At 32.5% G+C, this 18,869-nt stretch overlaps 2 protein-coding genes across 2 annotated transcripts in view; one reads left to right on the top strand and one right to left on the bottom strand.

Moving 5' to 3' along the window:
* The window catches only part of LOC139502590 (protein Wnt-6-like), a 466,832-nt gene that overhangs the window by 193,048 nt on the left and 254,915 nt on the right, over positions 1-18,869 (bottom strand). The window lies entirely within an intron of this gene.
* LOC139502599 (vesicle-fusing ATPase-like) overlaps positions 3,843-18,869 on the top strand; it is a gene marked incomplete in the record, with an annotated part of 21,143 nt that continues 6,116 nt past the window's right edge. Inside the window, 14 exon segments of the mRNA XM_071292137.1 lie at positions 3,843-3,987; positions 5,589-5,680; positions 7,552-7,651; positions 8,549-8,667; positions 9,369-9,514; positions 10,115-10,164; positions 10,751-10,839; positions 12,052-12,194; positions 13,340-13,406; positions 14,676-14,808; positions 15,845-15,919; positions 16,198-16,288; positions 17,116-17,190; positions 17,964-18,247. Of these exon segments, the coding sequence (XP_071148238.1) occupies positions 3,898-3,987; positions 5,589-5,680; positions 7,552-7,651; positions 8,549-8,667; positions 9,369-9,514; positions 10,115-10,164; positions 10,751-10,839; positions 12,052-12,194; positions 13,340-13,406; positions 14,676-14,808; positions 15,845-15,919; positions 16,198-16,288; positions 17,116-17,190; positions 17,964-18,247 (1,554 nt within the window).

Here is an 18,869-nt window from a genome sequence, read left to right as displayed (position 1 = left end):
GTGAGACAGCAACCCTAGAACCTATGTACATACATAAAAATGTGGCGGAGTTTAACCCTTTCCTCCATAATGACGCTTTTTGACGCCACCCCCTTTACTCCATAATGACGCCTTTTGACACCTGTGTAGTGCCTCAGTTAAAACGTCTTGCCTAAGACAAATGTGAAACAGACTTAATAAAAGTTGTATCTAGTATAAACAGGTTATTCATGAGAATATCTGACTGGAATTTCATTGATGAAATATTCATTTTAACAATGCATTTTAGTACTTTAAACCTGATGATTTTTTTTTATTGAAAAAATTCTATGCGAATCAAGTATGTTAAAAATAATTTCCATTGTTAAACATGTTTGTGAGATTGCAACCCTCAAACCTACAATGTATGACCATACACATGTATTGTTATGCGTTTACTTTTCTACATTGGCTAGAGGTATTGGGGAGGGTTGAGATCTCATCAACATGTTTAACCCCGCCGCAAATTTGCGCCTGTCCCAAGTCAGGAGCCTCTGGCCTTTGTTAGTCGTGCATGATTTTCAATTTTAGTTTCTTGTATATAATTCTGAGTTTATTGCGACGTCCATTATCACTGCACTAGTACACATATTTTTTAAGGAGCCAGCTGAAGGACGCCTATGAGTGCAGGAGTTTCTCTCTACATTGAAGACCCATTGATGGCCTTCGGCTGTTGTCTGCTCTATGGTCGGTTTGTTGTCGCTTTGACACATTCCCCATTTCCTTTCTCAATTTTACATGTACACTTCTATGCTTGTAAATGTTGTATAATATTTATTTAGGGGCCAGCTTAAGGACGCCTCCGGGTGCAGGAGTTTCTCGCTAAATTGAAGACCTATTGAAGGCCTTCGGCTGTTGTCTGCTCTATGGTCGGGTTGTTGTCGCTTTGGCCCATTTCTCATTTTCATTCTCAATTTTATTGTATGCATATATGTCTGTCATTAGTTATATTATTCATATAAGTGTGCAATTTTACATTAGGCCAAATAAAAATATATGTGTGGTTCCAGTAACTCTACCGTCCCTACTATTTCGGCTTAAAAATAGCCTACCCTAAAGATTTTATTGTCATTTTTCATTAACATGATTAAGCACTGTTAAAGTCAGAATGATGCTCCCATAGACTCAATGTAAAAAAAAAATCCCTACCCTACCCTTACTTTTTTTCAGATGTAACTGGAACCACACATACTTTTTTATTTGGCCATACCAATTACTGATCACAGGTTTAAAAGGGGGAGCCCAGGTGATCCTGAAATAGACAATTATAGTGGAACAGGTAAAAAGTCTGCATGACCCAGTTGTATAGCTGGAGATATAAGAATAGATCACATGTTGATTGTCTCAGTTGATGAATATTTTATTTGGCTCAATCAGTTAAAGTGCTGCCTGAGATTTCCCAGGGACTCCAAAAAACTTAATAAACCGATAGATTTAATAACAGTTTTCTGTAAAATAGCTTGCAGTAAGGTGTATATCACAATATAGATTTAGACAGGAACTTCCTGTCAGCAAAAAATGGTCAGTGGTTGAAGAAAACTGGTAGGAATTTTCAGCCTGGATTTCCCGGAAAAATAAAACACAACTTCCTGGGTCCTGAAAAATTAAATCATTGTCAGATTTAATACTGAATCCTGATAGAACATTGTACAGGGTTTGCATGTCTAGAACAGGGCATGTTTTCCAAGATTTTCTGTAAAGATTTGATAAGTGCAGTCTGCACAGTTAAACAGAAAAGGATGGAAGAAGGTTCTCACACATCATCATCAGCTGATATACAAAATTCAAAGATGCAGTACTACCAAAAAAGTTCGGTCTTATTTCTATCCCAATGTCCAACATTTGTCCAAGTGGGAAAGACGTTTGAAACACAGGCACTTCTTTCTGTCAATAGGGGGTTTACCAATGGTCCATGTTTACCAAAAGTGAGCCCCACCCAGAAACCAGTACATGTGGTTTGAAAGAAGAATTAGATACAAGTAAAGAAACAAAACAAACAGACTTTAACAGGAGATTGGATAAGGGTTTTAAAAATATTTTTACAATCCTATGCAGAAAATTGTCAAGTGTAGTGAGGATGACTTCATGGAACTTTTTAAGATTTTCATAAAAATGTAATGCTGAAAACAGAATAATTAACCTTCAAAAAGATTTGAGATAAACGTACTCTTGTAAATATTAAATGGTTTAACTAGATATTTACTACAAGGTTAACTCTGGAAATAGAAACCAAACTGATCCAGCGTTAACTATTTAAACCGATCATAGTCGCCTACAAAAAACTCTTGTAATTCCCCAGACAATTTTGTTTCTATTCTGTACCATACAAAAATCTATATTGTTAGGCACAACTTGTTATCGATCAAGTAGTTTTTAATTTGTATGAATTGATGACCTACAATTAAAATTCATGGTCAACTGGTAATCTAGAATTAATCATTTCTTCTTGTAACTCCATTTACTTGTTTATTCATGGGAAAAACCTGATCATTTATCTGTATTTTGTAAACAATTTATGCAAATGAAGCTATATTTCTATCTGCAATTCAAAATGATTCATTTTTGATAGTAATTTTGCCTTAATTCTGATTTTTTTTCAGCAGTCTCTTTTCTGTAAGGGAGCAACTATTTCTCCATCAAATTTGGGGGGAGGGGGGGTCAGAACCTGTATATATATTTAGGAAAAAAATTAGCATCCCCCTTTTGAAGTTAAATGGTTGTTTCCAAATTGGAATGAAAATGACAGGGAGGAAAGGGTACAGGGGACGTGATTCTTTGTTTCCTTTCCACCAGCACACCATTGGCAACCCTCTCCCACTGGTCCTCTCAAGTTATGCTCAGTTAATTTCAAAGGGTCTGTATTAAGAATAATGGGGGGGAATAAAGAATTAAAATTAATGGGGTGATCAAAGATAAAAAAAAAAAAAAAGGGAATAACAGAGGGTAAAAAAGAAAGAAAGCAAGCAGAAAAAATTACTAAGAAGTTTAAGAAAACAGAGTTTAAACAAAACACCTCCCTTGAGGCCCCTTGCTCAGGGGAGGTCTGACATGTTTGAGGGTCAAGCTAGGTATTATTTGGTCTGATATTCAAAACCATTGAAGATTAATTATTGTTTCAAAAATTGATCTGCAACTTTTTTTAACTTACGCCTGTATTCCATTACCAGTATATATACATTTACATGTATAACAGCATATAATATATATACATTTACATGTATAACAGCATATAATATAAAACGTTTACTGGTATGAATAAAAAAAATTGTCGCAGTAGCTCTGACAAACAGTTATATATCCTAAAGCTTAAATGCTGTAAATGGCAAAAAAAAAAACCAGTAATGATCAGTAATAACGTGTTGAAGGCCGTACATTGACCTATAATGGTTTACTTTTTTTTTTTTCAAATTGTTATTTGGATGGAGAGTTGTCTCATTGGCACTCACACCACATCTTCCTATATCTATTATATCCCAAAGCCTAAAGGAATCAATTGTTACACTAGCTTTGCATAGATTTTCTGGCTGTGTTTATTTTTTATCAATAGAATGTCGGTGTATTAATTCAATCAAATTTTTTCAATACAAGATATTACAATCAATTTACAACTAAGCCTAAAAACCATCAAATCAGAGTCTCACGGCAGGGAAAAATTGGTAGTGTAAAAAAAATCAATACACGAAGCGATTCATTATCAAGATTACTACTTGGCTAATATTGTATCGACTGAATGTGCATTGCTTGAAATTCTATATTTTGTCACGGAAATCCATAGAGACAGTGCTTTCATCATAATTAGCTCTTGTGTTCAATGGGATATTTTATGTGTTTATATATTTATGCAAATTACCAGGTCAAAGGTTCTGGTTGCAATGACAAATGTCAGACTTCTGGGAGACTGTTAGAAAGGCGGTATTGACTTTTTCTAAAGGGATAGAATCTCGTAATTATAGATTAATGATGGCTAAGGTAGGTTTTCAATAACAGCTATTTTAAAAACACTTATCATATTCTTTTTTAAATGAGAGTGAATAAGAAATACATCAGAATGATTAGAATTTGGGAAAATATGTTTTATTTTTTTCCTGTTATATCTAACATTAAGCCATTGTTAATCAGTTTGAGGTTCTTTTTTTCTAGGTTAAATCTATAAATTCAGTAAGAGTCTGAATAGTAAGCTGTCTGCTGAATTTAAATTTTTCTTTACAAATTCTTTGAGCAGGCATGTAAATAACTTTCTGGATGACAGATGGTTTAAATTTTCAAATGGAAATCTTGTCATCTTGAATGTCTTGTGTTGCCAATCATACTGACAATCTCCATTTTCTACTGGTAGCCTAGAAATACAGGTTACTAGTACAAAAGAATGTAATTTAAATACATCCTGTATTTAAATATTATACAGTTTATGGGGAAGGGGGACACATGATCCTTAGAATAGTATAACAAATCATTTTCACATAAAAAATGTACAATCATGAACATTATCATGGCTAAAAATCTGACCCCCTTTTTTCTTAATCATTAAACCTTACCTGGTTTCTATTCTTTTCTTTGGTGCTCTTTTGTGTATGACAAACGAACATGAATTGATTATAAAAAGCGGATATGATGAATTGGCCACAGATAATATTTTTGGGGACTTTCAATAAACCCAAGTAAAACAAGAGCTTCTGATCTAACTAGTAGAAATATACAAAATGTATTTATGCAAATTAAAACTCCATTAACTGTCAACAAATCTACACTTACCTTTGCGAATATGGCAAAAAATATAGTGTGGATGAAGTGTTCCTTTCTAAATATGGCAAAAAATATATCTTGGACAAAGTGTTCCATTCTAAATATGGCAAAATATAAGGCTTGGATGAAGTGTTCCTTTCTAAATATGGCAAAATATATAGCTTGGAGGAAGTGTTCCTTTCCAAATATGGCAGAGATAAATCTTTGAAAAAGTGTTCCTTTCCTAATATGGCCATAGATTTATCTTTGACAAAGTGTTCCTTGCCAAATATTGCAATATTTATAACTTGGACTAAGTGTTCCTTTCCAAAAATTGCGATATATATAACTTGGACAAAGTGTTCCTTTCCAAATATTGTAATATAAATAACTTGGATTAAGTTCTTTCCAAATATTGCAATATATATAACTTGGACAAATTGTTCCTTTCCACATATTGCAATATTTATAACTTGGACAAAGGGTTCCTTTCCAAATATGGTTATGGTTGTAGCTTGGACAAAGTGTTCTTTCAATTTGTTTTCAGTACAGTTATTGTCAGTAATTGAGGGACTACAAATTATAGAGTGATGAGTTAAAAGCAAAAGATTCATTCACCGTGCATGTATTGTTCAATGTTGTTGTAAATACGGTGCAAACACAACGTGGGAACGTCACTTATGTCTTATATTGTAACGTCAAGCCTTTGTGACGTGTCACTTGTATACTTGGGCATTATATAGATAGATTACATTATTAGAACATGCAACGTTTTATTCTTTAATTCACGTATTCCCGACATGTATACTAAATTATTTTTTAATCATGATATTGTTTTGTTTTTTCAGAAATTGAAGGCAGTGAAATGTCCTACTGATGATTTGTCAGTAACAAACTTTGCCATTGTCAGTGATAAAGATTTTGATGACAAAAAAGTCAAGTAAGTCTTTGTAAAAATGTGTAAGATCTTTAAAAAAAGAAAAGGTAACAAATTGGGAATTCTTGGAATAGATAGGAATAAATACATGAAATATATAGGTTATTGTTAACCATGTTACCTACTGAAATTCAAAATAAGAACATTTTTATAAATGATGTCATTTTCGATAGATAATACATCCATGACATCATGAACATTGGAATAATTTATAAAACACCCAAAAAACACTTAAAGATTGTTCTTCCTTCAAATAATATATAGAAGCTTTTATTTGTCCAGAAGAGTCAATAAAAACCAGTCAGTTTCAATGCATCAGAAATATATTTGTGTATTACAGTTCTGTAGAACTTTTCATAGATGCATACCAAGGCTTCTAAAACGGTCATATATTCCAGACATTTGTATTATGTCGGGTAAAAGTCCGGCTGGGCAAAGCAGGAAACGGTCGTATACTTCTTAGTTCTTCAGACTTTCTGACATTGTCTGAAGAGACGGTCATTTTAACAGAATTCGCGATCTTTTTGACCCAACATTTTTCCATTAACAGCCACACATTTCCTGTCATAAAAGTGACATGATGATTGATTACTATCAAAACAACCCCTACTTCAATAATTTCTAAATTTAATCAAGGCTAATTAGTCGTTGAACAGCTGAAATCTACCTGTTCAGGTGACAGGTAAACTATTTTCAGTACCGGACATCATATAAATTGATCGGTCTATTCAAAGTTATTTTTTTTTACATTTTAGCAGTTTGTATCTACATATGATCTATAAATTGATTAAGTCTAAAAGATTAAAATTATAAGAAATATGTTTATAAACATGATTTGATGAAATATTTAAAAAGGTTTTAAATGAAAAATTGTCAGAGCTACGTTGTTTGAACTAGAACACGTGTGCGCATGTGCACAGTTTGGAAATTTAGTTATGCATCCTATAATTTGTTAGAAATGCTAAAATTATAATTGATACCTGTATCTAACGTTCATTTCAAGTATTTTGTTGAAAAATAATGGGAAAGAGCTTCTTCACTCAGTTGTGCTTTGCAAACGTACACGGATTTTACGTACCCGTTTCTGGTCCATGTTTTACAATTGCCAAGTCAACATCTGGTATAGGATTATGTGATTTCAAACAAGAAATTAAAGCTTTTGAAAACATCGTTTTGCACAAATAAAGAGTCTAAGGCAGATATGAGCACGCTGGTGTGCACATTCAAATGATGCACTGCCAATTTAACAGTTTACATCAAAACTTCAAATATATATCAAAGTAAAGTTTAATATCGTTTTTTAAAAATCTAATGTCAATCATTGGGATGGCCATCTGATTACCATAATTTCCTCTTGTGACTTAGTCTTAAGGGATTAAAATTGGGATCAGATATAAAATGTACGGCTGGCTCAAAAAAAATTTGGAAGCCTTGATGCATACATGTAGCATTGTATAGAAAAGATGTATTAGGATGGGTGTCATCTAGTGATCTTGAATTCTTGAAAAAAATACTACATTCTTTCCTTGGTCCCAAAAATTAATAATCAATTCTTGAGCCTGATAAGGGTAAATCCCTAATTCCTGCGAAAAATAAAGGCCAAATCCTGAATTCCTGCTAAAAGCCTAAAATTAAGGTATAAATATGACGTCCCAAAAAAGGTCCTCAACCATTCAAAGTAGGCTTTAGTGTGCATCCATAATACTTGTAAGAGATAATTTTGTAAGAAAAAATACTTACATTTATGCCTATATTTGCTTACCATACATCCATTTCCTTTGAGCTCTGGTGGATAGTTGTTCATTGGCAATCATACCACATCTTCTTATTTTTATATTAAAAGAAATTTTCAATTCTAACTTCTTTTATTTCAGACATGTTGAAGTGTACACAGCCCCTCACCAGAAATATCTGTTTTCTATCAAGTCCTTCCCTAGAATGGCACAGGGAACCATTGGATTCAACTTGATGCAGGTTAGTTGAATAATATGCAATCTATGTCTTAAACTATATTTTATATGAAAATATCAGATTTTTATATTTTATATACTATTTTGTGTTTGTTTAAACATAAAAATTATCAGTACATATATTATAAGTTATATGGTTCGCTACTGACTCCCTACGGATCCATAGAGGATTTTATTCACCCTCTATGGATCCGTAGGGGGGTCAGTAGTTAACCGTATAACGAATTTATCACACGCTAGACTTTTTCTGCTGCGTTTTGTTGAAAAATAAACAATGAAACACAACAACATTAATAGATGACGTCACCATTAACGCGTCATGAACCCCCTGTGAAATTTACCTACCCCCTACGGTGTCATAGGGTGTCACCACGTGACGGCGTTAAACCAATCACAACGTGATAATTTACCTGCGGTGCGATAAATTATGTTCTCTACTTTTGTGAGGAGAAAATAGGCCGGTATGTAAATTGTCACAAATATCCAGGCTATAGAACAATTTAAAAAAAAAAATGAAATAAAAAAATTGTCACAAATATGCCTCACATGAAATATATCTTTTTTTACTAAAAAGACTACGTTACAAAATTTTGACATCAACTAGAAACGGCTAGTTATAAAAAGTACTATATGTATAGGTAAAAATATGTTTAACGCATAAATAAATAATTCAGACTTCGCAGGTTGTGATTCATATGTTTGTTTGTTTGTGAAAATAGAAACATCAAACAAAGCAAGGATAAATATCCTTCTTTATTAACATTTTGAGCATTAACGATTATCATATGATTGCATCAAATGTGAATGTTGACCATGGGGTTTAACTAAGGAATATTACAGCTATGCATCGTAAGTCAGATTAAATGCAATCTAACAATTACTCACAATACATTTTTTTCAGAGAAGATGGGCAAACTTATCCTTGAATCAGGAGTTGGAGGTAAAACCAGAACTGGTCAGTAGTAAGGCAGAATCTGTCAATACAATCACATTAGAGGTGGATTTTCTACAAAAAAAACAGTAAGTTATAAATATTAAAAAGAGTTGAGTTCTGGTTTAAGGGAAATATATGTGTGTCATCAAAAATTAGTTATCAAAGATACCAGGCTTATAGATTGATACGCAAGACGCACATTTTGTCTACATAAAACTCACCAGTGACCCTCAGATCAAAGTAGTTATAAAGCCAAACAAGTACAAATTTGAAGAGCATTGAGTACCCAAACATCAAAAAAATTAGTTATCTCCCTTAAGCAATCTTCTCGATAAACTTTCAAATCTACAGACCCGAAGCTGAAATTTACGAAAAATTTGAGTAAGAGTCTATTGGCTTATAGAGATAATTTTTACACGGCCTGACAGCATTTTTACAAGCCTGTGCTGGTGAGTCTGTGGTTAAGCGCAAAGACAACATAAGCTTCAGGCTTGAATTGCTGATTTACGGGCATAGTTCTTTAGATTTTGAAACATTGCATTGATTAAGATCTAACAGGTTACAAATTTTAAAATGACTATCAGGCTAGGAGATGTGTAGTAAAAGTCAATAAGACAGAAACCTAAAACTATTAATCATTATGAAAGGAAAACACATTTGTTTTTTTCATTCTTCAGTTTTCAGTACCTTAGGTATAACTTTTTATGTGATAGATAAAAAAATATTTAAATTTCAGTAGCTGGCCTAGAATGTTATAAGACAATAAACCTATTGACTTTTATTTCAGTGCAAACGTTGACCCTTATGACTCAGACAAGATGGCTGCAGAGTTTACAATGGCTTTTAATGGGCAGGCCTTTTCCGTTGAACAGATCATGGCATTCCAGTTTGGAGACCAAAAGCTGTTGGGAGTTTTTGTCAAGGAAATGGAAGGTATGTATAAATAGTTACAATGATATGGTCTCTTAAAACAACCATGATCTTGTATCTAAAATGTAGTTGTTCATGTTGTATATTTTGTATAAATACTTTCCTTAAATTACAAAAAAAATCTTTTTTCACATTCAGAAGTAAGGATTAGGGTTTGATACTTATATTTAGGTAAAGGGTATAGGTAGAATACAAATTTGAATGTTTCAACGAAAGTACAAAATATATGGTATATTTAAGGAATGACTATAATATTTTTTCTGTCTATGAAGAAATAACATTAAAAATTTGGTGCATCTGAATAACGTGCGTAGCGGGTTATTTAACTGTGTGCACCACATTTTTTATGTTATTTTGAATAGCAAAAAAATATTACAGTCATTTCTTATAATTTAATTCTAAATTCCATTTTAAACCGTAGAAAACCATGAAAAAACGTTGATGACGTCACGGTCACATGACTAAATTATGTCTATGGGCTCATAACAAAATAATGTCAGCCAATCAGAAGACGCGTTACATCTAAAATTAAATTATATGAAAATAAATGAATCCACAAAATAGAAAATACAGTTTTTAATGAAATGCATTTTATTTTTCCAGTTGTTGATTTTACCAATGTTCAACAGGGTGGACAGCCAACATCTAGACGTGTAAGTTTTTTAAGACTATGAGATAAGGTGTGATTGCAAATTTGAATTTTATCATCAAAAGATCAAAGGTCAAATGGACACAGCTCCATGTCATTATACAAAGAGCATTCAACCATGAGCAAAATTAATACTGTATTGTAACCTATTAAAGGACACATAATAACAAAACGTGGAACAATTTAAAAAAGAGAAAACTAACGAGCTGACTCAGCATATAACATTAAACAAAAACAATTATAATAGGTGGCTACTAACAACAACAACCACTGGGTAAGAGACTCCTATTCAGGCTTTGGACAGGCACATTAAAGCAGTGATCTCCCGAGGGCCTTTTAGCATCATGGTAATGTGATAATATATTTCTTGAATGTGGTGCTATGTGAATTGATTTTCTGATAGATTATATTATGGATGTGATGCTACGATTTTAAGAAAGAAGATGGTATTTCAAATTTTCTTGCCTACCAGGATGCTAAATGAAATGTCTGGGGAGAACACTGAAAGGATTCATTGTGATTAAATACAATTGTGAGTATTCAACCCTCGTCTAAACTTACATTTTATATTGATCAAATTTTAATTTTAGGCTCCAAGAGGTTTACTGACACCAAACTCTACAGTTATTTTTGAGAAAGCTGAAAATTCTACTCTGAACTTGACTGGTAAATCCAAAAGGTTTGTCTAATTAGTAATATACATACATTAATATAACTCAGATGCATTATGCTTTCTCTACCTTCCCACCCTGGGAAGCCCACTCAAATTTAACATTATATTCAGGACAAGAAGTTAAACCATTACTTTTCTTAATTTTCAAATATAAAATGTTATCAGGTCTTTTGATTAAACTCTTAAGGTGGTACCCAACACTTAAACTAAAATTAATTTGGCTCGTTTAATTTTCATAAAATTTTGTCAAAGTATTTACTTTGACCCTTTAACAAAGATATAAAAATTTCAAAAACTTTGAACCAACCGTTTTGTCAGAAAAATTACACTGGTTATATAGCATTTTGACAAACACCAATTTTGAACATTGAGATGCTTACTATTCCCTTTACAACACAACGTTATTAATACGTTTGGCTGATTTTACAGAGTTATCTCCCTGTAGTGTTAGGTACCACCTTAAAGACTCCCAATACTCAGAATTTTTCATACTTTTCAAATGTTATAACTTATTCTTCAATTTGGGTATTGCAACCACCTTGTTTGTTCAACAAATGATTCATTCAAGCCTATCTAAGAAACTGCTGAAGAGAATTACTATATATTGATGAGCAGCTAGTGGTGATGAGTTATAATGCATGAGCATTTTTGCTGCACATGCAACATCTCATTTCTGGAATATATTTGTAATATAAAATTAACACTATTTCAATCAGTGATATTGTTTGCCTCAAATTACAGCCGAAATCAAGGCAAACGATTATAATTTTTTTTTGTAAACATAAAATAGTAGGTTTTGACAATATTATTTTCAAATCGCTCGCTCGCCCCAAATTTTGGAGTCCAAAAATCCGTAGAACAAGAAATTAAATTGGTGTGGCCTTAGAAAGCACTTTTGAGATCCTGTTTTCTGATTAGAATCATCATGGTGTTTGTAACACATGTAGTTTTCAATGCAGTAAGTACCATCATTGCTCCTGTTTCTTTCCCTCTCCGAAAAGTACCTTTCAGATTGAAAATGTCTGACAACCAAAATATACATGAAAAAAACAGCGCAAAAAAGACAGCAAAGCCGCAAAAAATCAGAGATGTATTTAGAATAAAATATACAAATTTCCCAGTTTCAATAAAAAATATGCATTTTTCCCAATAAAAAACAGTAGAGGTAGTTTTGAAAAAAGACAACAATATCACTGTCAATTTTGTTGTATTTTACAGTAAACAGGCATACACGTCTATAATAAACCCAGACTGGGACTTTAACAAGATGGGTATTGGTGGCTTAGACTCTGAATTCTCAGCCATTTTCAGGAGAGCTTTTGCTTCCAGAGTGTTCCCGCCTGAAGTTGTGGAACAAATAGGTTTGTATTGATGATAGATATAATATACATATAGGAACATGTGATGTGAGTGCCAATGAGACAACCCTCCATCCAAATAACAATTTAAAAAAAGTAAACCATTATAGGTCTATGTACCGCCTTCAACACGGAACCTTGGCTCACACCGAACAACTAGCTATAAAGGGCCCAAAATTACTAGTATAAAACCATTCAAACGGGAAAACCAACGGTCTGATCTATATAAAAAAAACGAGAAACGAGAAACACATATAAATTACATAAACAAACGACAACTACTGTACATCAGATTCCTGACTTAGGATAGGTGCAAACATTTGCAGCGGGATTAAACGTTTTAATGGTACTAAACTTTCTCCCTTTTTCTGAAACAATAGCATAACATCACAACATACATACGATAAAATATCAATTGGCAGGCTTAACTCAATCAAAAAACGTAAATTAACACTATACATATAATTGATATACACACAAACAGCAATAGTTATAGATCATCATTGATCATCCCAGTGAGATTGATTTTCTTGCTTTAGCCGGTATGGCGAAAGTGAAAAAAGCAATCTAGGGTGGGAGGGGTTGATTGGGCCCCAATTTTTGTGGAGAAAATATAGTTGATTACATAAGGGATTCACTGAAGCTTCATATGTTTAAAACAACATCCAATGTAACATAAGTGTGCTGATAGTGCAATTCCTCATGTTAAGGTGGTACCTAACACTACAGGGAGATAACTCTGTAAAGTCAGCTAAACGTTTTGATTATGTTGTGTTGTAAAAGGAATGTTAAGCTTCTCAATGATCAAAATTGGTGTTTGTCAAACTGCTATATAACCAGTGTAATTTTTTTGACAAAAGGGTTGGTTCAAAATTTTTGAAATTTTTATATTTTTGTTAAAGGGTTAAAGTGAATACTTTGTCAAAATTTTAAGAAAATTAAACAAGCCAAATTAATTTTAGATAAAGTGTTGGGTATCACCTTAAAAAGATTTAATGAATGCAGACATGTAAACAATGTAAGATAAAAGAATTTATACAATTAAAGAAGATTTTTTTTTAAAGGAGCACATAGCTGTACACTTATATTGTAAATAGCTATTTATTTAACAGGCATTATTTTTATAGCATATTTCTTTTATTTTATAGGTATTAAGCATGTGAAAGGTATCCTACTATTTGGACCCCCTGGTACTGGTAAAACTCTGATGGCTAGGTATATACTTTTATTTATTAAAAACTGCTTATTTTGTTTGACTCACTGAATGAAAAATTTAAATTATTGTTTAGGTAGGCAAAGATCTCTCATACCAAATTGATATTCAAACTCATATGTCCAAAACTAACTGACATTGCCATATCAAGTAAGAAACATAATAAAAAAAAAAAAACACATAGAAAAACAAAGGTTGAGCAAGTCAAACACCAAACAAGAACTATCTTTAAAAAAGATATCTGATGTATTTAAATTTGAGTATATGTTTAAAACTATCATTTTGATAACCTTCAGAAGCACAAAGATACCATTTAAATAACGTTTTCTCTGTTTGTGTTCAGTATTCTCGGTCCTCCTAGCTTTCTGTTTACATTCACCAAAACCCCACAGAAATCTCACATGCGTAGGTGCGTTCTTAAAGTCATGTACGTTCGTACAACAAAGTTTACATTAAAAATTATATAATTGTCCCGAATAAACAGCTGTCACGGATGCAAAGAGCTATTGGAGAAACAATTATTTTAATAAAAATATAAATCTTTGTAAGATCTAGTTCAAATATTTATAGTTTTTCACTTGCTTTCCATCACAATATAATTAACAAGACGTTTTTTTCAACACAACCAAATCACCCACCATGACAGCATTTTGTCCAATCACAAAAAGGATTTTCGAGCATGCGTATTCTGTTGCCATAGTTAAGCGTCCTTAAGTTCAAAGGGCACAAACTGAAACTATACCGACTACGATGGAAAAACTAGGGGTGAGTGATCTCAGGTTCTCTTGAAGGGTAAGTAGATCCTGCTCCACCTGTGGTTCCTGTTTTGTTGCTCACTGTACAAACTCGGTCATAAATCTAATACCATCTATATTCATTGAAGTGGGTCTCATTGGGGTCTAAGCGTTACGAGGGATTGCCAATTTTTTTGTAAGCATGACATGTGAAAGTCAAATAATTGTGTCGTGAAAACAGGAAATGACCAAAAAATGAGAATTGCTTACGTACATAGTGTAAGCCGTATCCGTGATCGAAACCCCCCAATGAGACCCCCATTGAAAAGAGAGAAGGATTGTGTTTACAACAATTGGAACATATCAGTTACATATATTTTATCGTAATCTACCAATTCATGATGGTGTCTGTAATAATTTCAAAGGTATTATTTCAACTTGAGCATTTTTGCCCATGATTTACTTTATACTCGTTACTGTATAAGAGAATGCATGTAATAATTGTGTTCTGTTATTTATTTGTATTTTTAATTTCAGACAAATAGGGAAAATGTTGAATGCTAGGGAACCCAAGATTATTAATGGTCCACAGATTTTAGACAAATATGTTGGAGAGTCAGAGGCTAATGTCAGAAAACTGTTTGCTGATGCCGAGGAAGAAGAAAAAAGGGTTGGTATATTTAAGTATTTAGCAATTAGGTTCTGTGGAAGAATTCATATTTGTATTTTTTTAATTTTATTATATTGAATAAGAGAAGACTACATAGAATATAGTTAAAGTATATCATTTTGGTTTTAAAATGCACAACTGTAAAATAAACCTAAAAAAAAACAAAACTGAAGTACTGATGAGGGGGTCTCATTGGGGGTTCTAATCCCGTATCCCGCTTACTGTTTTGTCATATTCCTATATCCCGCTTACACTATGTACGTAAGCAATTCTCATTTTTTTTGTAATTTCCTGTGTCCCGCAAGACCCCATTTCCTGTTTTCACAGCACAATAATTTAACTTTCCCGTGTCACGCTTACAAAAAATGGAAATCCCACGTCATGCTTAGACCCCAATGAGACCATCTGATGTCTCTTTTATTTTTGTAAGTGTCATTTTTTTTAAATTGAGGAAAACTTGCAGTTGGTTGGATATTTAAAGGTTAACTGGAATCTGCATATATTATAAGTTATATGGTTCGCTACTGACCCCATACGGATCCATAGAGGGTTAGTAAAATCCATAGGGGGTGAGATCCGTAGGGGGTCAGTAGTTAACCGTATAACGAATTTATCGGACTCTGGACTTTTTCTGCTGCGTTTTGTTGAAAAATAAACAATGAAACACAACAACATTAATAGATGACGTCGCCATTAACGCGTCATGAACCCCCTATGAAACTTACTAACCCCCTACGGTCTCATAGGGGGTCACCACGTGACAGCGTTAAACCAATCACAACGTGATAATTCATCTGTGGTCCGATAAAAACTTATAGAAAATGTTCCATTCGATGAATATTTAAATTCATGGTTCACCTGTTCTCACACAATCCACTAAAATGGTATTCACAAAGAACAATGAATACACAGTACATTATTTTGCACTACCATCACAAACCAATCAAAATGGGAAGATTCACAATAGGGAATTTGAAAGTAATAATACATAAAATGTTCTTATGTTACAGTAAATATATGTTTATTTACATTTCAGTGTGGTTCTCATAGTGGTTTACATATAATTATATTTGATGAGATAGATGCCATCTGTAAAGCAAGAGGTTCAGTGGTAAGTGATTAAATTTATTCCTACTGACTAACATGAGGTCTATCAGAATTCTTCAATAATATTGAATTATTTCATGAAATCGCTTCAGGTTTACTCATTATTACTAAATTCAGTTTAAATATTATAAAGTTTTTTTTCAAGACAATGTATTGCTATAAAACATTCTCTAATTTTAAACCATTTTCAAAGATCGGCAACATCTAAGAATTTGCCTGTATTTCTTTTATCTTTTGAACATGCAACATAAGACTTATCCAGGTGTGATTTTTCTCTTTCAGGCAGGAAATACAGGTGTCCATGATACAGTGGTCAATCAGCTCTTAGCAAAGATTGATGGTGTAGATCAACTCAACAATATCTTAGTTATAGGTTTGTATTCATATCTGAAACTTTTATTATTTTTCATTGGATTACAATATTTTTTCTCTTAAGTTCTGCACTTTTTACAATTGAAAACTGTAAGCTTCAGTTTAGATTGATGATTTAAGTACTGAAAATGTATAAATACTCAAACATTTGGACAACAAAAAAATAACTGAATGTTGGTGAAATTTTTTTTTGATTGGAGGGAAGTGGGTAAATCTTTTATGATTTAAAGATGTGCTATTTTAACCTAGAACTGACTCAGAAAATCTTAATTTCTCACAAGGAATCTTCTAGCTTTGATAAATATCACAACTGATTTCTTAATAATAATCCAGCAATCTAAAAGAGTAAATCTAAAATATCCATCAAGAATATCAAGGTCAAGGTCAATGATTGAAAATGTTTCGGTAAAAATGGAACAATTAAAATTTGCATTCAACTTTTGTCTAATCCTAATTGAATTTATGTTTATTGCTTAAGGTGGTACCTAACACTACAGGGAGATAACTCTGTAAAGTCAGCTAAACGTTTTAATCACATTGTGTTGTAAAGGGAATATTAAGATTCTCAATGATCAAAATTGGTGTTTGTCAAACTGCTATATAACCAGTGTATTTTTTCTGACAAAACAGTTGGTTAAAAATTTTTGAAATTTTTATGTTTTAGTTGAAGGGTCAAAGTAAAATACATTGTCAAAATTTTATGAAAATTAAACGAGCCAAATTAATTTTAGTGAAAGTGTTGGGTACCACCTTAATTAAGAAAATATGTTGATTTAGATATGCTGATGATAAGCTTAAAATGTTTAACTTTGGATTTATTATGTGAAGGTATGACCAACAGAAAAGATATGATAGACGAAGCTCTGTTACGACCTGGAAGATTAGAAGTTCAAATGGAAATAGGTAAATAAACTTTATAAACTTTGTTGGTGTAATATTTTAAGTATGTAGTTTACATGGATATTGCAGTGGTGGATCCAGTCATTTTAAAAGGGGGGGAGGGGGTTCCAACTATATGTTCCCATTCAAATGCATTGATCGGCCAAAAAAAAGGGGGGTTCCAACCCCCGGATCCCCCCCTGGATCCATCAATATATTGATGCAATACTGACATTTTTTAACAATTAAAAAAATAGAGAAATTTATTGAGAAAGCTTGAATATCTGATTCAAAGCAATTAGCCGTACTGTTTAAGTTTAAAAATACATAAAAATATTATTTGCAGTTTAAAAAAACATTTTCACTTCATTCCACAAACAGAAAAACGTTTCTTTGACAAACAATTTTATAATAGATGATTTCGGTGTATTTAACTGATATCTTTGAAATAAAAGCTTGATATCTTTGAAATAAAATTAAGGTGGTACCTAACACTACAGGAAAAAATTTCTGTAAAATCAGATAAACGTTTTGATTACGTTGTGCTGTTAAGGGAATATCAAGCTTCTCAATGATCAAAATAAGTGTTCATCAAACTGTTATATAACCAGTGTAATTTTTCTGATAACACGGTTGGTTCAAATTTTTGAATTTTTTATATTTTTGTCAAAGGGTCAAAGTTAATACTTTGTAAAAACTCTAAGAAAATTAAACGAGCCAAATTAATGTTAGTCAAAGTGTTGGGTACCACCTTAAATGAAATTTTAATGGCTATTTGTTTATCTATCATACTATAGGATTGCCAGATGAATATGGGAGAACTCAGATATTAAATATACACACCACTACGATGAGAGAAAATGGTAAAATGGCGCCAGATGTAGAAATTAAAGAATTAGCAACTATGACAAAGAATTTCAGTGGCGCTGAAATTGAAGGTCTGGTTAAAGCAGCCACTTCTACTGCAATGAATAGACTTATCAAAGCTTCTTCTAAAGTTGAAGTAGATCCTGAAGCCATGGAGAAAATTCTAGTGACAAGGAAAGATTTTCTGCATGCACTTGAAAATGATGTTAAACCGGTAAGTTTTGATTTTATGACAATGTAATTATATTATGTGTTTTCCATTACAATTGGGGCCTCGGTTGCCAAGTAGTCTAAGTATTTCTACTGTAATCACTAGCCAGTCAATACTAATTGTGAGTATGAACCCAGCCTGTGCGGGTACACTCAACTCCAATCTTAAATGACTAGGATTGTCAGTTTTCCTATCGAAGGTAGTGTTTTTCTCTGGGCACTCCAGCTTCCTATACCAATAAATAACTGGCCGCCATGAAATAGCATAAATGTGGTGCTTAAAAGTGGCGTTAAAACACCAAAAATCATTTTAGCAATATCATTTAAATTTATTATTGGGTTGAAATGAAATCAGCTGAGTAACCAAAATAATAGTAGTATTTTGCCTAACCTGTTAAAAGCCAAAAAATCAGCATTAATTGACACTGACCTTTATGCTATAACAACTAGCAGATTTCAATCAGTTTACTAGGGATTCATTTATATACGAAAACTCGTGAAAACTTACTTTCATGGTTTTGCCAAATTCTGCTTTACAAATCTATTAAATTGTACTTCATTCAACTTTTATTTCTGTGGTTTTAGCTTTAGCTACTAAGTCAATGATAAAAGACTTATGTTCATTA

This window comes from Mytilus edulis, chromosome 14 (genome assembly GCF_963676685.1).
Source record: "Mytilus edulis chromosome 14, xbMytEdul2.2, whole genome shotgun sequence".
In the NCBI taxonomy this organism is placed as follows: domain Eukaryota; kingdom Metazoa; phylum Mollusca; class Bivalvia; order Mytilida; family Mytilidae; genus Mytilus; species Mytilus edulis.
This window is presented reverse-complemented; position numbering and strand designations above follow the sequence as displayed.